Source organism: Carcharhinus amblyrhynchos, chromosome 19 (assembly GCF_965287045.1).
Source record: "Carcharhinus amblyrhynchos chromosome 19, sCarAmb.v2.hapA, whole genome shotgun sequence".
Taxonomy (NCBI): Eukaryota; Metazoa; Chordata; class Chondrichthyes; order Carcharhiniformes; family Carcharhinidae; genus Carcharhinus; species Carcharhinus amblyrhynchos.
In genome coordinates this window covers 49,177,885-49,200,115 of record NC_137342.1, presented here as the reverse complement: position 1 = coordinate 49,200,115, position 22,231 = coordinate 49,177,885, and the positions used below count along the sequence as shown (strand labels likewise).

The window sequence follows — 22,231 nt, the reverse complement described above, 5'->3', positions numbered from 1 at the left end:
GTGCAAAAGAATTTTGGAAGCTTCTAAGCGACTAGCTCAGGGGTTTAAAAAAGGGCGGCATCGATAAGTTGGGCCAAAGGGCCTGTTTCCATGCTGTAAATCTTTATGATTCCAGCATGCCATTCAAAAGTCTTATCATAGCAGGGAAGAAGTATTCTTGTGTCAGTTGGTGTGTGACCTCAGACTTTGTATCTTTTTCCCGAAGGAAGAAGGTGGAAGAGAGAATGTTCAGGATGCATGGGGTCCTTAATTATGTTGGCTGCTTTACCGCGGCAGTGGGAAGTGTAGACAGAGTCAGTGGATGGGAGGTTGGTTTGCGTGATGGATTGGGCTACATTCATGACCTTTTGCTAATTTCTTGTGGTCTTAGGCAGAGTAGGAGTCATACCAAGCTGTGATACAACCAGAAAGAATGCTTTCTATGGTGCATTTGTCAAAGTTGGTGAGAGTCGTAGCTGACATGCCAACTTTCCTTAGTCTTTCAGGAAAGTAGAGGCGTTGGTTGGCTTTCTTAACTATAGTGTTGGTATGGGGGGACCAGAACAATTGGTGATCTGGACACCTAAAAATTTGAAATTCTCGACCCTTTCTACTTCGTCCCCATTGATGTAGACAGGGGCATGTTCTCCTTTATACTTCCTGAAGTCGATGACAATCTCCTTCATTTTGTTGACATTGAAGGAGAGATTATTGTTGCCATATCAGTTCACAAGATTCTCTATCTCATTCCTGTACTCTATCTCATCATTGTTCAGGATCTGACCCACTACGGTGGTGTCGTCAGCAAACTTGAAAATCCAGTTGGAGGGGAATTTGGCAGCACAGTCATAGGTGTATAAGGAGTATAGTAGGGGGCTGAGGACACAGCCTTGTGGGGCAATGGTGTTGAGGATAATCGTGGAGGAGGTGTTGTTGCCTACCCTTGCTGATTGTGGTCTGTGAGTTAGAAAGTTCAGGATCTTGCCACAGAGATAAATGCCAAGGCCCAAGCCATGAGGTTTGGAGATGAGTTTCATGGGAATAATAGTGTTGGGGGTTGAGCTGTAGTCAAATAATAGGAGTCTTACATAGGTGTCCTTGTTATCTAGGTGTTCCAGCATTGAATGCAGGGCCAGAAAAATGGCGTCTGCTGTGGACCTGTTGTGGTTGTAGGCAAACTGTAATGGACCCAGATAGTCCGGGAGGCTGGAATTGATTTGTGCCATGACTAAGCTTTCAAAGCCCTTCATAATGATGGATGTCAGAGCCACTGAGCCATTGAGGCACGCTGCTTGGCTTTTCTTAGGCACTGGGATGATGGTTGTCTTCTTGAAGCAGACAGGGACCTCAGATTGTTGTAAAGAGAGGTTGAAGATATCTGTGAATATCCCAGCCAGCTGATCTACGCAGGATCTGAGTATACGTCCAGGTACCCCATCCAGGCCAGTCGCTTTCCATGGGTTGACCTTCAAGAAAGTTGCTCTGGCATCTGCAATGGTGACCCCAGATACAGGTTCATCCAGGGCTTCCAGGGTGGAGGGCACGCTCTCGCTGACCTCTTTCACAAAACGAGCTCACCAGGGAGGGGTGTGTTGGAGCTGGCGATTTTACACACCTTCCTCTTATGGCTTGTTATGTCTTGCAGACCTTGCCATTGTTGGCAGATATTGGTGTGGCTAGCTGGGACTCTAGCTTGGTCTGGTACTGTCTTTTGGCGTCTTTAATGGATCTCCTTAGATCATATCTGACTTTCTTGTATCGGTCAGTGTTGCCTGACTTGAACACCTCAGACCTGGACTTCAGCAAGCAGTGGATATCCCTGTTCATCCATGGTTTCCGGTTAGGGAACACACAGATTTGCTTCTTCTACATATTTACTAATGAAGTCAGTTATTATAGTGGACCTGAACTGGCTCCTAACATACACCACACATCTTGTAATAAATTGATGAGGCTTCATAACACAAAGGCTTTATTGCTAGGGCAACAAATAACAATATATATACAAGTGAAGTTAAAGTTTATTTACTAGTCACAAGTAAGACTTACGTTAACACTGCAATGAAGTTACTGTGAAAATCCCCTAGGGTCCGACATAATAGCAATGTGATAATCCACTACTCCCTGGCTCCAACCGCTGATCCTTCCCGACCTGGCACTCCATTGGCTCAAGCTTCCTGCCACAGCACTCCATAGGATGTGGCTTGACCAACTGGCCTTCAGGGAATATTCCCTTAAAGGGGCCACACCACCGCACTTCTTCTCTTGCCCTAACTCCTGAAGCCACCGAAGCAGAAAAGAAAATCGTCACACAAGCAACAATTTACAAAGAAACCTCTACAACCACTCATCACAAGTTTAATCAATCCGGTGACTTCCAAACTCTTGTAGAAAGTCTAATCTCCAATCTAGGTTCACCTGGGAAGGACAAATCAGGTTGAGCTGAGGTGAAACCTTATCAGCCCAGGGTCTAATTTGTCCTCAAGTAGTTGCTGTATTCATGAAACTAGTTATTGAAACTAGAACTAGAGAGTAAGGCTTCAAAATAAGGGGAAGCAGATTTAGGACTGAGTTGAGGAGGAACTTCTTCACCCAAAGGGTTGTGAATCTGTGGAATTCCCTGCCCAGTGAAGCAGTTGAGGCTGCCTCATTGAATGTTTTTAAAACAAGGATAGATACATTTTTGAACAGTAAAGGAATTAAGGGTTATGGTGAGTGGGCAGGAAAGTGGAGCTGAGTCCATGAAAAGATTAGCCATGATCTTATTGAAAAGCAGAGCAGGCTCGAGGGGCCAGATGGCCCACTTCTGCTCCTAGTTTTTATGTTCTTATTCTCCATTATTGTGAAAACTTATTGTTTATGTTCCACATCCACAACTGGGTTCCCTTCTGTCAATTCAGGCAGATCTACATGTACTGTTGGGGTTACCCTGCATCGGGTACCACTCTCCTCCTCAGGTTTCTTGATGCAACATCCTTGAACCTTTGACGAGCTTTCACTAAGCTTCAGTGTGACTTAATGCCAGATCAAAGACATCTTTGCTTGTGAAACAATGAGTGAAACAGAATTTTGATCCATGAATTTAGGAACAGTTTGTTCCTTCTCTTTAAAACTTTGGATGCAGGTTAGTTGGCCACATCACTTGCTGACCCTGACAGAGCGCAGCCTTCTCTTAACTCAACTGGATGACATTTCTTTAAATCCCCCTTCTCAGCTGACAGTGCCCCCTTATGAAAAATACTGCTTTGTCCAGAACTATTGAAGGTGCTTATTACTGGGGAAATCACAGAATACCACTGTGCAGAAGAGCTCTTTTACCCATTGAGTCTGCACCAACACATGAAATGCCCTGACCTGCCCACCTAATCCCACTTGCCAGCCCTTGGCCCATAGCCTTGAATGTTATGGTGCCAAGTACTCATCCAGGCACTTTTTAAAGGATGTGAGGCATCCCACCTCCACCACTCTCCCAGACAGCGCATTTCAGACCCTCACCACCCTCTGAGTAAAAGTGTTTTTCCTTCAACACCGCCCCCCCGCCTAAATCTTCCACCCCTCAGTTTTATATGACTCTCACCAACTTTTACAGATGCACCATAGAAAGCATTCATTCTGGCTATCACAGCTTGGTATGGCTCCTGCTCTGTCCAATACCACAAGGAACGACATGTGAATGTAGTTCAATCCATCACGCAAACCAGCCTCCCATCCATTGACTCGGTCTACACTTCCCACTGCTTCAGCAAAGCAGCCAGCATAATTAAGAACCCCACACACCCCAGACTTTTCCACCTTCTTCCAGTGGGAAAAAGATACAAATGCCTGAGGTCACATACTAACCGACTCAAGAACAGCTTCTTCCCTGCTGCTGTCAGACTTTTGAATGGATCCACCTTGCATTAAGTTGATCTTTCTCTACACCCTCGCTATGACTGTAACACTACATTCTGCACTCTCTCGTTTCCTTCTCTATAAACGGCATGCTTTGTCTGTATAGCGTGCAAGAAACAATACTTTGCACTGTATGTTAATACAGGTGACAATAATAAATCAAATTTAACTTGTGTTCCCTCGTAACTGACCCTTCGACTAAGGGGAACAGCTGTTCCCTGTTCACACTGTCTGTGCCCCTCATAATTTTGAACACCTCAATCAGGTCACCCCTCAGTCTTCTCTGCTCCAGAGAAAACAAGATGTGGAGATGCTGGCGTTGGACTGGGGTAAACACAGTAAGAGGTCTGACAACACCAGGTTTAAGTCCAACCAATTTATTTGATAGTAAACTCACGAGCTTTCGGGGTTTGCCCTTTGTCAGGTGAATGGAGAGCTCTGGCCTCAGACAGAGCATATAACAGCACAGACAGTTTACAGATTACTGATTCGAACTCTCCATTTACCTGACGAAGGGGCAAACCCCGCAAGCTTGTGAGTTTACTATCAAATAAATTGGTTGGACTTAAACCTGGTGTTGTCAGACTTCTTACCCAGAGAAAACAACCCAAGCCTATCCAACCCCTCTTTATACAGCTCCATCCCAGGCAGCATCTCCTCTACACCCACTCCTGTCCAATCACATCCTTCCTGAGGTGTAACAATTTTGGCAGCTCACCCATTGGTTCACTGAGTGGAAAACTGTGATTGGTTGTCATCTGCCAGGGATGGGAGCTGATTGGTTCTGGGCTGACTGAGATACCATTGGCTCCCTCCTCCAGAGTCCTGGAGCATCAACTTCATTCAAGATTTTTTTAAACAAACTCCAGCGCGTATATTTTTCCTCTCTAGTAGCTGGGAGCTTGTTGACAACTTTTGCTGATTTGCAGAATCACTGGGTAAACTCTCGGATCGCTGTAGCATTTCATTTAACCGTCCTAATAGGGAGGAAAAACAAGTTAGAAAACACGCATAAAAGTTGAGAAGAAAAACTTTCGCTCCAAAACAAGAGTCACAATTGTATAAGCAGCATGGTTTTTATACCTGTAATAATCCTGATTGTTACAGGTTATAAACTCACCCCAGCTTTAACATGTCAGTTTCCCACCGACTGGAGACCCATGAGTGAAGGATGCAGGGCTGAACTAGCTGAGATTATAGTGTACGCCAGAGTGCTGGCCATCCACCAGGACATGTACAGCGTGTTTAACTACCTGCCGTGGCAGTACGAGACCAGCCTGTTCTACACGGCGGAGATTGAGATGCTGTGTGACCAGGCGTGGGGCAGCATGCTGGAGGTACCTGGCGGCTCCCGGCTCAACCTCACTGGCCTCGGCTACTTCTCCTGCCAGTCCCACACGGTCATGGAGAACAACAGCTACTTTTTCTTCCTCAGGTAAAGAACAACCAAACACAAAGCAACAGCGGCAACACCAAACAGAAATGTTACTGCTCTGAAACTGATCCTTTGAAAAATGTTTAAAGTTTAAACTTTAAACTAATGCAGAAATGCTTCACATTTTTTCAATTTTGTCATAGATTTGATTTAATATCTCTATATATTTTTAACGTTGACATGTTAATAATATCAGATTGTGATGTTCGATATATCCTACAGTCCACAGTTTAACAGCTAAACCGGATAGATTGTGCATTGTCTTAATCGCATTTCAAAGGTTTGTCTGGCCCTGTACACTCTGGTTTCTCTTGATCCTTTAAATATTTTAGTGTGTTTATCAGTCTGCTGAAGGGTTTGCCACCCCAAGTGTTATCCTTTCTAGAAACTGGTCAGATGGGAGTTCAGTTTTAAGTTTATTTATTAGTGTCACAAGTGGGGCTTACATTAGCACTGCAATGAAGTTACTGTGAAAATGTTTGGGTACGCTGATGGAGAATTTAGCATGGCCAATTCACCCAGCCTTTAGGACTTTGCAAGGAAAGCGGAGCACCCAGAGGAAACCCATGCAGAAACGGGGAGAATGTGCAAACTCCACACAGACAGTGACTGGGAATTGAACCTGGGCTGCTGGCACTGTGAGGCAGCAGTGCCAACCATCTAAGCTGCCCCATCTAAAATTTACTGTTTTACTTCAGACCCTTCCCCCCCCCTGCAACTTTAACTGAAAATGTGTGATCACTGTGTGCAGACATCGGTAAAAATATCCCCAAGCAGTTACCAACACTACAGCCCATTAATCCCCTGCTAAAGGGATTCTCGACTTGATTTTTGGGGAGACATTTCATAGAACAATACAGCACAGAAAGGGACCATTCAGTCTATTGTATCTATGCTGTCTTTTTAATAGAGATCTGCCCTTGTTCTTTCTCCATCGTCCCCCCCCAGTGTCATTTCTTTCCTTCCAGTACTGAGCCACTGCTCTGTGAAAGTTACTATTGAATCTGCTTCCACTCCCCTTTCAGGCAGCGCATTCCAGACCACAGAAACTTGCTGTTTATTTTATTTTCCTTGTGCCATCCCGCGGTCTTTTGCCAGTCACCTTAAGCCGGTGTACTCTGGTTACTCAGTCTTCAGCCACTGGAAACAGTTTCTCCTTATTCACTCTGTTGAAACCATGGTGATTTTGAACAGTTATTAAATTTCCTCTTCATGTTCTCTGCTCTAGGGAGAATAGCTGTGTCTTCTCTGATCTCCCCATTACTGAAGTCTCTTACTTCCAATCCCAATCTAGTAATTTTTTTCCGATCCCTCTTGTATGTCTTGATATCCTTCTGAAAGGGTGGTGCTCAGTGTTGGACGCTGTTCTCCAGCTGAGGTCTGACTAGTGTTTTGCCACATGGCTGGTATGGTGGCACGGTGGTTAGGGCTACTGTTTCACAGCACCAGGGACCTGGATTCAAATTCGGATTTGGGTCACTGTCTATTCAGAGTTTACTCATTATTCCCTGTGTCTGCAGGGGTTTCCTCTGGGTGCTCTGGTTTCCTCTAACAGTCCAAAAGACATGCTAGTTAGGTGCATTGGCTGTGGTAAATTCTCCCTCAGGGTACCCAAACAGGTGCCAGAGTGTGGTGACTAGGGAATTTTCACAGTAACTTCATTGCAGTGTTAATATAAAGCTACTTGTGACACTAATAAATAAACTTTAAATGTTTAAAATAATTTTCTTCTCTTTCAAAAATATTCTGTTTGAAAGTATTCTCTTACAGGCAGCACAGCGGCACTGTAGTTAGCACTGCTGCCTCACATCACTAGGGACTCAGGTTCAATTCTGGCCACGGGCAACTGTCTATGTGGAGTTTCACATTCTCCCTGTTTCTGCGTGGGTTTCCCTCGGTTGCTCCAGTTTTCTCCCATGGTTCAAAAATGTGCAAGTTAGGTGGATTGGCTATGCTAAAATTGCGCCTTGGTGTGCCAAGGTGTGTAGGTTAGGGGGAATGAGTGGGGTAAATACACGGATAGGGCCTGGGTCAGATGCTCTGTCGGAGAGTCAGTGCAGACCTGATGGGCCAAATGGCCTCCGTCTGCACTGTAGGGATTGTATGAAAAAAATAAGCTAAGGATCCCACATTTATAACAGGGTTCTCAACTTGTGCAGCTGTACTTATCAACTTGTGTACAAACCCTTTGGTCTCACTGTTCTTGTAACTCCTTCAAATTGTACTTTTTTGTTTATATTTCCTATCCTTATTCTTGCTAAGACGATGTACCACATCCCAGTCTTATGTTAAATTTTATCTGTCGCATGACTGCCCATTTCATGAGTCTGTGTTTCTGTCCTCTAAAAGTGCATTACCGTCCTGCTCACTGTTCACTTAATTTCCAAGCCCCATGCCATCTGGAAACATTGAAATGATGCCTTATATACTGAAGGACATTAAATTATATCCAAATCTTAACACCAACCACTGGAGGACACCACGTTCCTGCGGCCTTATTCACCCTTTGAGTAAAACATGTAATTTTTGGTCAATTGTTTTTACTTCTTTTGTATGTTTACAATCAAATGACTTACGCGTTTTATATTTATAGTGATCTCCCTTAGGTTTCCTGTCAATATTTATAATTCCTGATTGTCTCATGATTAAGGCTGGGATTGCACCCTGCCATGCACCCTGCCATGGGAGGGTTTGTTCTGTGGCAGCTGACTGATGGTTATTCTAATTAAAAATAAACACTGACATTCAGAAGGAGCAGAGGAAATAACACATTAACTTATCGTGGCTCCCAATCCTGAATCCAAGATGCCAGATAAGGTAATAGATGGCGAGCAATGTGTTATTGAGCAGAGATTCAATCAAAAAGTTTGGACAACGTCCTAATCTGTGAAAAGCAAATCAAAATACCTTCCTAATGTCGATGGATCTGCAGATCAAGTAACATCCTTCTTCTCATTTTCTGCCAGACACTTGTTAACCTTTATAGCCTCCTTTTCTATACTTTTACCTACCCTTCCTCTCCCCTGACTGCCTTGATAACATTGACTGTGCAGGTATGAAGGGAACCACATGTAAAAGAGACCTGATGAAGATGGTTAGGCTCCTTCACCCAATGAAGCACTTGGGTTAGGAGAGTGGGCAAAGAAGTGGCAGATGGAATACAATGTGGAAAAGTGTGAGGTTACGCACTTTGGAAGGAGGAACGGAGGCACAGACTATTTTCTAAATGGGGAAACGCTTAGGAAATCAGAAATACAAAGGGTCTCAAGTGTCGTTGTTCAAAATTCTCTGAAGGTTAACGTGCAGGTTCAGTCGGCAGTTAGGAAGGTGAATGCAATGTTAGCATTCATGTCGAGAGGGCTAGAATACAGGAGCAGGGATGGACTTCTGAGGCTGTATAAAGCTCTGGTCAGACCCCATTTGGAGTATTGTGAGTAGTTTCAGGCCCATATCTAAGGAAGGATGTAGTGGCCTTGGAAAGGGTCCAGAGGAGGTTCACAAGAATGATCCCTGGAATGAAGAGTTTGACATATGAGGAATGGTTGAGAACTCTGGGTCTGTACTCATTGGAGTTTAGAAGGTTGAGTGGGAATCTTCTGAAACTTACAGGATACTGCGAGGCCTGGATAGAGTGGATGTGGAGAGGATGTTTCCACTAGTAGGAAAAACTAGAACCAGAGGGCACAACCTCAGGCTAAAGGGAGAATCCTTTAAAACAGGAATGAGGAGGAATTTCTTCAGCCAGAGAGTGGTGAACCTGTGGAACTCTTTGCCGCAGAAGGCTGTGGAGGCCAGGTCACTGAGTGTCTCTAAGACAGAGATAGGTTCTTGATTAATAAGGGGATGAGGGGTTATGGAGAATGGGGATGGGAAAAAAAAATCAGTCATGATTGAATGGCGGAGCGTACTCGATGGGCCGAGTGGCCTAATTCTGCTCCTAGGTCTAATGGTCTTGTGGTTCTTGTGATAGTTCAGCGGGTTTTAAAGTTACCTTTTGATTCTATGCCACAAATTACCAGATTTATGGAATTCAGTTTCCTAGTTTTTCGCGGTGGATTTGAACTCATGACCTCTGCCCGGTGCCAGGGTAATGAGTTTAAAATATTTAATTTTCATCACCACCCCCCCGCCCCCTCCCGACTGACAGGTGGAGTACAGACTACACAATACAAATCAAAGATAATAAGATCATATCAGTATCTTACAGAATCATGCAAATTATACTTTCATAGGACAAGCAGAGTATATATATATTAGGCTGTAAATTTGTGGGAAAATCTATGCATCATTAAAAATCTTGTGTAAGGCATTCCTTCTGTTCCCTAGCTTCCTATTAACAACATTTTCACTGGTTTTTCTGTCATTATTCATGTTTATGAATTGCTGCCTCAATGTTATTGTGTCCCTGCCTCTGAGCCAGAAGCTCTGGGTTTGAACATTATCCCAAGCTTTAATGTCCAAGGAAGGTGCCTCCGTAATACAGCCAAACGGGCTGAGTATCAACATGCAGAATCCTTCCAACACACGCCCATAGCAGGCAAGAAGAGCGGGAGAGACTCCTTTAAGCTTATTTATTAGTGTCGCGAGCAGGATTTATTAACACTGCAATGAAGTTACTGTGAAAATCCCCTAGTCGTCACACTCCGGCACCTGTTTGGGTAACACTGAGGGAGAATTTAGCACGGCCAGTGCGTCTAACCAGCACGTCTTTCAGACTGTGGGAGGAAACCGGAGCACCCGGAAGAAACCCACGCAGACACGGGGTGAACGTGCAAACTCCACACAGTCATTTTAAAACAAAAATTTCCAATCAGAAACCAAATTGGTACAACAGAGTCCTTACAAGAGAGACATTACAGGGCCAAGCTGACATCTTGGGCTCGATCGACAAGCTGCTAGCAGCAGGCATGACACCCTCTGCTGTGCTTGATCTGAGCTTCATCTTAGCCAGAAGGCCGTGATGGTGTATTTAAAAAAAAGCTTCAAATGAAACCACAGTGTAATCTCATTGACTTCTAGCAAGTAGAGAAACAGTCATCCTTGTGCTGGAGAGAAAGTTGAAGTCTCACTTTTCATAGCTCCAGATTACAACATACATTTAAAAGTGCACGTATCAGACTACACTATCACATCAGTGTTTGCCACTGCGTTTCTCAGTGATGAAATGCTGCAGTGTTTCTGTCAGCTTGAATCACTAAAAGTCTTTGTAATTTCTCAAATCCTTCTTCCAGATCAGTTCCCAACTTACCCAGTTTATATTTGTCATTAGACAATGGGCAGTGCCATTTGTCTTTTTCAACAGTTCTGCTACTTGGAAAATTGAACAAAAAAAGAAAAATTATGTTTCAAATAGGTTTAATTTCACAAAAGAGTGAATGGTGATAAACTTGTCAATGTTTCTCAGTGGAGGTTGGCTTCCAGGCAGCAGTACTTGCTCAGTTTTGGATACAGGATTTTAACTTGGCTGTTCCTTCCTGGGGAAGAATTAAAGGGACATTTTGGGTGGAATTTCCCCGTCCGTCCCGCCATGGGAACCGTAGCAGGCGGGACAGGGAATTTAGTGGACCATACAAAGGCCAGTTAACCTTGGGTAGGAATTTCCAGCCTTGGGGCAAAAAAAGCCTCACCCTTTACGTGTCTCCATTTTTGATGACACTTCTGTGAACCGGCCAGCGACAATCTCCAAGTTAATGGTGCTATGCAAATGCAGCAACCTTGCATGATGCCAGTACGTATTTTACCTTCAGATTTATATTCTAAAATATCCTTTGTTGCATTGCCATTTCATCATAGGAGTGTAAATGTACATAGATTATTTAAGCTGGCAGGACAGATGGAGAGAGCAGTTAATAAGGCATATAGTATCCTGGGCTTTATTAATAGGAGCAGAGAGATCAAGAATTACGAGGTTATGCTGAACTTATACAAGACACCAATTAGACCTCGGTTGGAGTATTGTGTACAGTTCTGGGTACCACACAATAGGAAGGATGTGAATGCATTGGAGAGAGTGCAGAAGTTTGCAGGAATGATTCCGGAGATGAGAATCTTCAAATATGAGGGTAGATTTGAGAGGTTGGGACTATTCTCCTTGGAGAGAAGAAGACTAAGAGGAGATTTAATAGAGATGTTCAAAATCATGAGAGGGTGGGACAGAGTAGACAGAGAGAAACTGTTCTTACTTGGAAAAGGATCGAGAAGGAGAAGGCGCAGATTTAAACTTTTGCAAAAGAACAAACTTTTTCACACAATGAGAGTTTGGGCCTGGAATGCACTGCCTGGAAGTGTATTGGAGGCAGGTTCAGTTGAGTTATCCAAGAGGGTATTGGATAATTATTTGAATAGAAACAATACACAGGAGGTACGGAGAAAAAGGCAGAGGAGTGGCACTGTGTCATAATGCTCATTTTGTGAGCTGGTGCAGACATAGTATAGAATAGAATCATAGAATCCCAATGGGGCAGAAGGAGGCCATTTGGCCCACTGGGTCTGCACGGATTCTTCAACAGGGCAACTTACCCAGGCCTTACCCCTGCAACCCCTCGTATTTACCCATCCAAAACCCCCAACCAACATGATGGGCTGAATGGCTTCCTTCTGCACCGTAACAATTCTGAGCAGCATGATATTGCTAGGAGAATATCCTGTGATGTTAATATATCTGTGATATTTAGATCTTGAGTCATGATAACATTAATGTTGAAAGAATGCTATTTTTTTTGCAGGATGGATGACAATTATAACATAATCCCTCATGGAGTTAATTTTCAGGATGCTATTTTTCCAGACACAACTGAGAACATGAAGATGTTTTCCAGTCTTTTCCAGTTCTCTAATTGCTCTCAAGGGCAACAACTCCAAACTTACACCGCTGATTGGGAAATCCAAGAGGATCACAGGGTAAGGCTGCCACCTGCTGGTCACCTTCACCAGCCATTTTTAGATGCTATAGATTTTGGTCGTTAAATAAAATATTTACTGGTAGGAAGCCAAATATTCATATGGTCCTATTTTAAACCTCTCAGCTATAAATCTGATGAATACTTATGTATCTTAGTGGAAATGCAACCGTCCTGATTGAATGTCAAAGGATTTTCAGTTGTTCAAAACAGGATATAATTTATGAGTACTAAAAATAAATTGGTTCAATACGGCATTCTTTTCTCTCCCCCATTCCTGGTTATTTCATTAAGCTGAAGGTAATTTGATTCCAGTTAAGAGACAAATATCTTGTTTATCAAAATTGTGCCTTCTCAAAGAATTGCAGGAATTTTCATCAGTAAGAGTGCTTTTTAATTGCAATAAAATATAATAGCTTTTTAATAGCTCTCCCATGGCCATTCTCAACTCTGAATGAGCAACTGTGTTCCATTCGACTGCATATATTTTGTAAGTTGCCCTGGGATGTTTTGCATGTCAAAGATGCTAGACTAATGGATTTTATTATCATTATCATATGGGTGCCAATCTCTGTCCCATCCTCAGCAGACTCAGGGATCCTCCCCTTAGTCCAACAGTTTCTCTTTCTTCTCACACCACTTACCATGTCCTTCTCACACTCTTTCGCTTCTCCTTTAAGAAGTTCTGTTTCCACCCCCTCCACTACTTCAATAGGCTATCTCTCTTTGTAATGTGTGCCAACAGTCTGGGAAAAGTGTCCTCACAGCCAGTTCTTGTTGAAAATAAAAGATTGACATTGCAGGAAAATCCATGAGAATGCAAGGAGAAATTGGGAGTTTTTTCATTCCGTATGGACTTCTCTGCACGGACATATCGCTGGCTGGCAGACAGGAAACAGGAAGCAGAGAGTGGGAATAAATGGGTCCTTTTCAGAGTGGCAGGCAGTGAGTAGTGGGGTACCACAGGGTTCAGCGCTGGGACCCCAGCTATTCACAATGTGTGGTAATGATTTGGACGAAGGAATTGAATGCAATATCTCCAAATTTGCAGACGACACTAAGCTGAGTGACAGTGTGTGCTGTGAGGAGGATGCTAAGAAACTGCAAGGTGATTGGACAGGCTGACTGAGTGGGCAAATACTTGGCAAATGCAATATAATGTGGGTAAATGTGAGATTATCCACTCTGGTGGCAAAACAGAAAGGAAGATTATTATCTGAATGGTGGCAGTTCAGGAGAAGGGAAGTGCAATGTGACCTAGGGTCATGGTGGAACAGTCGCTGAAGGTTGGCATGCAGGTACAGCAGGCGGTGAGGAAAGCTAATGGCATGCTGGCCTTCATTGCAAGAGGATTGGATATAAGAGTAAAGATGTCTTGCTGCAACTATACAGGGCCTTGGTCAGGCTACACCTTGAGTATTGTGTACAGTTTTTTAGTTTCCTAATCTGAGGAAGGACGTTCTTGTGATTGAGGGAGTTCAGCGAATGTTCACCAGACTGATTCCTGGAATGGCAGGACTGATGTATGAAGAGAGACTGGATCGACTGGGCTTGTACTCACGGGGATTTAGAAGAATAAGAGGAGACCTCATAGCAACATATAAAATCCTGATGGGACTTGACAGGCTGGATAGGGGAAGAATGCTCCTAATGTTGGGGAAGCTCAGAACAAGGGGTCACAGATTAAGAATTAGGGGTAAGGCTTTCAGGACTGAGGTCAAGAAGAACTTCTTCTCTCAGAGAATTGTAAACCTGTGGAATTCTCTACCAGTTCATTAGATATGTTCAAGAGGGAGCTGGACGTGGCCCTTGTGGCTAAAGGGATCACGGGGTATGGAGAGAAAGCGGGAATGGGACACCGAAAGTGCAGGATCAGCCATGATCATGTTGAATGGAGGTGTAGACTCGAAGGGCAGAATGGCCTACTCCTGCTCCTATTTTCTATATTTCTTTGTCTTGCCATTTCCCTTCATTCCAGAAAACCCTCTCCCTCCTCCATCACTTTTGTCGCTTCAATTTATTTTCACGTTTTTCCCCTTTTTTACTCTTTAAGCTTTCTACTTCCTGTATCTCTCTGCGATGTTCTCTCTTCCTCCTTTATCTCAGTGCAACACAGGACGGCAGAGAGAGGGAAGAGCTGGGGAATTAAAAGAAATCACAGAGTGACGGGATATGTTTCTAGGAATGAGAGTTCTGGATAGGAGGCGAGGCAGTGGATAAAGACACTGCCGCAGAAGTGGGCGACTGCTTTGTATCTGTCTGGGAATTAGTCTCTTGATCGTAAAGAAACTGAGTGTTGCTGAGGGAGGAGACATGCCGTCGAAGCTTTGTGTTTTGTACCCATCAGGACAGATGCAAGAATATCAAATTTCAAAGGGAACAACTTGTGCTGCATGGGGAAAGGGTACTGATTGGATGGCAAGTCAGTTCTGATTGGTTGAGGCAGGTAAAGTTGCCATAGTCCCAGATGACCATAGGCTGCTTTCCTCTTTGAGGGGGAGAGCTGATTGGTGGTGATTTAACCTGAGGGTCACCACACCTCAGGAAAGGGGAAAGGTTGAGAAGGCTCAGCCATTTTGGGAATTGAACCCGCACTGCTGACATCATTCTGCATCACACCAGCCGCCCAGCCAACTGAGGTAACCGACACTCCCCAATTAATTAGCTCAGTTAGTTGGATGGCTGGTTAGTGATTCAGAGCAATGACAAGAGTGCAGGTTCAATTCCCGTAACGGCTGAGGTTAAAAACTGCAAGGCGTGGATATGTTCCTTTGCCTGCAGAGGTCAGGACCCTGGATTGAACATACGTAACTTCTAGCAACTGAGCATAATTCTAGGAATTCTGAAAGTCTATATAAGTTGTAGTCTTGGGACATTCACAGACAAATACAAGAAAGAAAGAACTTGCATTTATATTGTAACTTGCATGATCCCAAGGTGTTCTAAAGAGTTTTACAGCCAATCAAGAAATGTTGAAGTGTGACACAGGAAAATTTTAGAATGCGCCATGCATCGTTTTCTCTTTATATTTCATTAATTAAGATGAACTTACCTGGAAAATTCAGCAAAACACTTCATGGTGATGGGCTTGTTATCCCCTTTCTCGCCTGCATTCTGCTCTGTTCTGCAATTGAAATGCCCATTGACCTCACCCAATCACGATTGACCCGAAGAACTATTTACCCAAAACGTCTGACCCGAAATCTGGCAAAACCCAAAACGACCTCAGTCCAAAGGTTACCAGTTTTTAATGAGTGTATCTGTAACAAGAAAAGCCCTCCTGCATGCTGTTGATTTGATTTATTATTGTCACATATATTAGTATTCAGCCAAAAATATTGTTTCTTGCGCGGTATACAGACAAAGCAAAACATTCATAGAGAAGGAAAGGAGTGCAGAATGTAATGTTACCGTTGTAGCTAGTGTGTAGAGAAAGATCAACTTAATGTAAGGCAGGTCCATTCAAAAGTCTGACAGCAGCAAGGAAGAAGCTGTCCTTGAGTCGGTTGGTACGTGACCTCAGACTTTTGTATCTTTTTCCTGACAGAAGAAGGTGGAAGAGAGAATGCCTGGAATGTGTGGGATCCTTAATTATGCTGGCTGCTTTGCAGAGGCAGCGGGAAGTGTAGACAGAGTCAATGGATGGGAGGCTGGTTTGAGTGATAGACTGAACTACGTTCTCTTTATAGCTTGTTATTAGGCTAAGCAGTAAGTTTACATTATTTAATTAGAAGCAATAGTTTCACCTCAGATGAAGCTCCAGTCTTTTAAAATCACTTTGTGTTGGAATCCAGTCACTGACAGTGTAAAAGGACTTAAATTTCTCACTGTAAAATAATAACGAGAGAAATCCATGCTGCAACTCATTTGTTCTTTAATGGGATGTGGGCATCAGTGGCAAGGCCAGCATGTGCTGCCCATCCCCAATTGCAGTTGAACTGAGTGGCTTACTAGGCCATTTCACAGGGCAGTTAAGAGTAAATCACATTGCTGTGGATCTGGAGTCTCATGTAGGCCAGGTCAGGTAAGGATGGCAGATTTCCTTCCCTAAAGGAACGTGAGCGAACCAGATGGGTTTTAACAACAATCAATGATAATTTCATGGTGAGCATCTCTGAGACTAGTTTTCAATTCCAGATTTATTCATTGAATTTAAATTCCACCAGCTGCCATGATTGGATTTGAACCCCTGTCCTCCGAGCATGGGTATCTGGATTACGTGTGCAGAGTTATTACCCAAACGTCAGCATCTCCCCCTTGTACCAATATAATCTGTTTCTGAACACATTTTGGTGGCAATCGCTTGACAATTAATCCAGAAACTCAGCTAATAATCTGGGGCACCCGGGTTCGAATCCCACCACGGCAAATGGTGGAATTTGAATTCAATAAAAAACATCTGAAATTAAGAATCTACTGATGACCATGAAACCATTGTCGATTGTTGGAAAAACCCATCTGGTTCGTTAATGTCTTTTAGAGAAGGAAATCTGCTGTCTTTACCAGGTCTGGCCTACATGTGACTCCACAGCAATGTGGTTGACTCTCAACTGCCCTCAGGCAAGTAGGGGTGGACAATAAATGCTGGCCAGCCAGCGACGCCCATGTCCCACCAATGAATAAAAGAATGATCAGCTTGAATTTACAAAGATGAATTTGTAGATGAAAAATTATTTAATTCATTTGATCAGTGAGTTGTCTGCTGCTCAATGCAGATGCTCCATCTCAATGTATAGCCTTCCCCTCCTCCTAAGCAGGCTGACTTCACACATTCCCAAAGCAAGATGCCTTCATTACAGATAGTCTGACTGGTTTGACTTTCATCACTTCATTAAAATATCCCATCAGTCTTAGATAAAGCTAAATATTAAATCGCAGTAGTGAACAACCACTGAATAAGATAAACTGCGAGCAACCACATGTTATAAAACTGTGTTAAGGGATGTGATGTGTGGACTGAGGAACACTTGAAGTTTCACACAGCTTGTTAGAGCCCAGTTCCCAAAGTGACAGCTTCTATAATCACTGATAAGACCCAGTACCCGAGAGCAGCTCGCTCCTGCTCATCTCTACGTTTCTGCAAGTGACACGGTGACACCGAAACGCTGCAAGATGTCAACACTTCAGGATGTTTAGAGACTAAATATTTTTGTTTGCAGGCTGGAAAATGAGAATACAGATGGCCTTTAAACAGCTTTATTAATGGTTCCCTGTAACTAATCCAATTAGATCCAAGCAGAACAAACATTGCTAAAGGGATTAACAGGTATGCACTAATCTTTGCCGGGTAAAAGGTTTTAAACTCTTGGGGGGGGGGGGGAGGTGGAGAGGTGGGGTTATAAGTCCATGACCCTTAAACAAATAAGGATATAGTTGTGACCTTGTAGAAATTCCTTACACCTATAAAGAAACTTGCAGGATTGTGACATCCTACTTAAACAATTATATTAAAAATTGATAAAAGAATTATACAGATTTTTTTTCTATCCTGCTCTGATGTTTCATGATGTTTGCGGGGGGACTATCTTTGAAACAATGTCAAAGCATTTCAGATATAAAGTGTAAATAAGTGTGACAGGACAATGTCATTGTGCCTCCCTGTCTTGAACCCTGGAACTTTGGTTTAGCGTCTCATTGCTATTGACAAAACTCACTCGGCTCAAACAATCCAACAGAAGACCCACTGTGCACACACTCTCATTTACTAACCGGATCTTCAAAGCTGAATCCCAAAATTACAGCATCAAAAGGAAAGACTCTTTCACCGTCATAGAGTCATAGAGCAATACAACACGGAAACAGGCCCTTTGGCCCAGTGGGTCTGTGCCAACCATGGTGCCCTCCCAGCTAGTCCCAATCGCCCATGTATGGCCCATATCCCTCTAATTCTTTCCCCTCCATGCACCTATCCAAATGCTTTTTAAATGTTGCTATTGAACCTGTCTCAACCACTGTCTCTGGTAGCTTATTTGTAAAACTTACAGGATACTGCGAGGCCTGGATAGAATGGACATGGAGAGGATGTTTCACTAATAGCAAAAACTATTGCACAGGCTAAAATCCTTTAAAACAGAGATGAGGAGGAATTTCTTCAGCCAGAGAGTGGTGAATCTGTGGAACTCTTTGCCGCAGAAGGCTATAGGGGCCAGGTTATTGAGTGTCTTACAGATTAATAAGGGGGTTAGGGGCTTTGGGGAAAAGGCAGGAGAATGGGGATGAGAAAAATATCAGCCATTATTGAATGGCAGAGCAGACTCGACGGGCCGAGTGGCCTAATTCTGCTTCTATGTCTTATAGTCTTATTCCATATACACACCACCCTCTGCGTGAAGAAGTTGCCCCTCAGGTCCCTTTGAAATCTTTCCCTCTCACCTTAAACCTATGCCCTCTAGTTTTCAATTTCCCTTCCCTGGGAAAAAGACTATGGCTGGAATTTTATCGCCCTGCCCTCCATGGGAATGGGAGTGGGTGAGGGGCAGGCAATGAGAAGGTCCGTTGACCAGAGGCGGGATTTTACAGTTTCGGGACGAGCAAGGCTGTAAAGTCCTGCCCTATGTGTGTTCATCCAATCTATGCCCCTCATGATTTTATCCACCTCCAAAAGGTCTCCCCTCATTCTCTTATGTTCCAAGGAATAAAGCCCCAGCTTGACCAACCGCTCCCTATAACTCAGGCCCACTTGTCCTGGCAACATCCTTGTAAATCTTCTCGGCACTCTTTATCAATGTCTTTCCTATAACAGGGTGACCAAAACTGTACACAATATTCCAAGTACTACCTCACCAACACTTTATACAACTGAGACATAATGTCCCAACTTCTATACTCAATGTCCCTGACTGATGAAAGCCATTGTGTTAATGCCTTCTTCACTACCCTGTCTACCTGTGACGACAGACGTTGTACTTGTACTCTAAAGCCCCTGTGTTCCTCAACAGTCCCCACCATTCACTGTATAAGTCCTATCCTGGTTTCAATTTCCAAAATGCAACACCTCACACTTACTGATATTGAAATCCATTTGCCTTGCATTGTCCTTCTGGAAGGCATCATGTAGCGCGATTGATTTTATTATTTCCACTTGTGCATTTCCCCAGCACCGAATCCCAACATCAGTAACTGAGCTAGCCAGAGGGAAGCAAAATACACAAAAAAAAACTCATTTCAAAGTGGAATATTTTTACGGCGTAAAAGAATTGAAAAATTCTTTTCACTGAGGTAGTATATTAAAGTTTCCATTGTTGGTAGAACCTTCCAGCAGTGGGAGATTTTCTCAGTGAAGCATGGAATAACGATATTGTAGATGTTAACTTTGTCATGTGAAAGTGAATCAACTTTGTGTCAATCAGTTGGCTGTCAAACAGCCTCCCTTTCCGTGTTTGATGTTTTTGTAGTGAGCGAACAAATTTGTTTAAAGGAAATTGGGGAAAAAGACACAGTTTTTTCATGGCCTGATGATTTTTCTCCTGAGTGGCTCAGAGTCAAATCTGAGAAAATTGCCTTACATTCCTGGAGATTGCAGGGCATTGCTGGAGCATGAACCTGAACTCAGGATGTCTACTCAACTAAACCAGCTATGTGTTCAGTGCCCTGCTGCGCTGTAGTACAGGACCTGTGCCAGTAACTGATAACGGGGCTGCGGGGGGCGGTGGGATGGAGGGATGATGATGTGGTGTGGGGGTAATGGGGTGGGGGTATTGGGGGGAAATAGAGTGGGGGGGGCTGTGCGTGAAGGTGTGGGGGGTATAGGGTGAGGGTGTGTGTGTGTGGGGTGGGGGGTCAGTTGGGGTGGGGTGGGTGTGTGTGGTCATGTGATATAATTACAGTAGTGGCTGCATTTTTGTGAGCTCTGGCACTGCTCATGTTTTCACCTCTTTTTTATTCTGTTGTGGGATCTATAATTACTTAATCCTGATGTGTATTATCCGTTCTTCCAATTCTTCCAATTTTAGCCTCCAGTTATGTATTTAATACACAATCTTCCTGGCGACAGGAAGCTGAGTTAAATCAAGAAAACCCCTGTTAGATTGAGGTGGCTGGGGTGGGTCCCCATTCAGAGTGGTGGTTCCCCTGGTGGGAGGGTCAACACCTCAGTGACACCGTAGGCATCGCAGTGATGGCTGCCGTTGTGGGCGACAGTCTCGGCTCCCCGGCACGGAACCGTTGGTGCTCACATTGATGAGCTGGGAGATATCCGAGAGGGAATGGAGGCAGCAGGGAAGAGAATGCTGCCAGTGGAGAGGGCAGTTTCCTCAATGGGATCTCCCTTTCACTCCTCCGGAATCCTGCTGCACGGTGTGTCGGACTTCCTGGGTGTTTTGGAGACATGGGGCTGGAGAAAAAGTCTCCATGCATCCGGAGGGAGCTGTGAATGAATTCCCGGGCAAATCTGAGAACTGGCTGCCAGACCTTCACAATCTCGATTGAAAGGCTGGATATTTCAGGTTTGATGGAGCACTTTGTATCTGCTCCTGGAGGCCTGGGATCAGGCAAACACTCTGATCACTTGTCCTACATTACTCTAGGTGTTCATCAAGAAGGGATGGAGGCAGTCGGATGCAATGGGTCTTCACCACCCACCAGGGACTAGGTCGGTCTTTACTGGGACTTTGGGACGATGACATGATGGCACAGTGGTTAGCATTGCTGCCTCACAGCGCCAGGGACCCGGCTCCAATTCCAGCCTTGGGTCACTGTCTGAGTGGTGTTTGCACATTCTCCTCGTGTCTGCGTGGTTTCCTCCCACAGTCCGAAAGACGTGCTGGTTAGATGCATTGGCCGTGCTAAATTCTCCCTCAGTGTCCCCGAACAGGCACTGGGGTGTGGCGACTCGGGGATTTACACAGTAATTCCATTGCAGTGTTAATGACACTGACTTGTGACACTAACAGATAAACTTTTAAAAACTTTTTCGTCTCTGTGGGGTTTTCACGTCACTCCCACTCACCTGACGAAGGGGCAGCCAGCGGTCCGAAAGCTCGTGGCTTTTGCTATCAAATAAACCTGTTGGACTTTAACCTGGTGTTGTGAGACTTCTTACTGTGTTCTTGCCACAGTCCAGAGATATGCAGGTTAGGTGGATCGACCGTGCTAAATTGCCCCTTAGTGTTTGGGAATGGCAGGGTTAATATGTGCGGTTATGGGTCAAGGGCCTGGGCAGGATTGTAGTCGGTGGAGACTCGATGGGCTGAATGGCCTCCTACACTGTAGAGAATCTCTGGTTCTAGTTACAAAGGCTTTGGTGAAACTCTGGATGTTATTGCATAATCCTGTCATAGCCGTGGCCTTTTCAAGCTCTGTGGATGGCTACAATATCCTGCAGTTCATCAGTATTCCTGAACTTTGTTCCCCTGTGTTTGTACTCCTGGTTTTGCGACACTACCTTTTATCCTGTCGTGGGTGTACGATGTACAAGAACAGAGGCATTTGTCGCCAGTTTATACTGCGGAAATCCGAGCGGTTAATTTTTTTCCCTTTGACAGTGTTAGTCCACCGGCAAGCTCCAGAAGTGGAATGAGGGGGGCCTCAGGTTAATGTGCATTACCCAATCGCGTTTAATCTCGGCTTTGAAACGGGGTAAACACAGTAAGAAGTCTTACAACACCAGGTTAAAGTCCAACAGGTTTATTTGGTAGCACGAGCCACTAATGTGGTTTGAAATGTGGCAGCAGGGCAGCAGGATGGGGATGGGGGTCTGCCCACTCTGCTTCTGGTCCTGTGTCAAATTCAAACTCCTCAGTTTCAGTGTTGACAATGTGGAGATATTTCCCGTGTTTGGGGATTGTTTGTAAATCTCATTCTTTCCATTGGAGAGTGTGCTGAGTTGCTTGTATGACATGAGGGCTGTGCGATATCTACCTGTGTGTTTTTACTTTAATCCTTGTATTTACACTGAGGGAGTATATTTTTTTGCTACCTTGCACTTTATTTATAGATCAGTAGCGCCACAGCAGTGTGGCGGGTCAGTGGTTTGATATAGAGGCCTTATAAATCCTCATTATGGGTGAGGCAAATGTCCTGTTCGAAC

The 22,231-nt window shown here is 44.1% G+C and overlaps 1 protein-coding gene across 1 annotated transcript in view; it reads left to right on the top strand.

The window, feature by feature from the left end:
- The first annotated feature begins 4,710 nt into the window (after positions 1-4,710).
- The window catches only part of ccdc3a (coiled-coil domain containing 3a), a 66,395-nt gene continuing 48,874 nt past the window's right edge, over positions 4,711-22,231 (top strand). The window contains exons 1-2 of the mRNA XM_080207106.1: positions 4,711-5,305; positions 12,031-12,205. Coding sequence (XP_080063232.1) covers positions 4,941-5,305; positions 12,031-12,205 — 540 coding nt within the window. The 5' untranslated portion in view covers positions 4,711-4,940. The remainder of the gene's footprint in view (positions 5,306-12,030; positions 12,206-22,231) is intronic.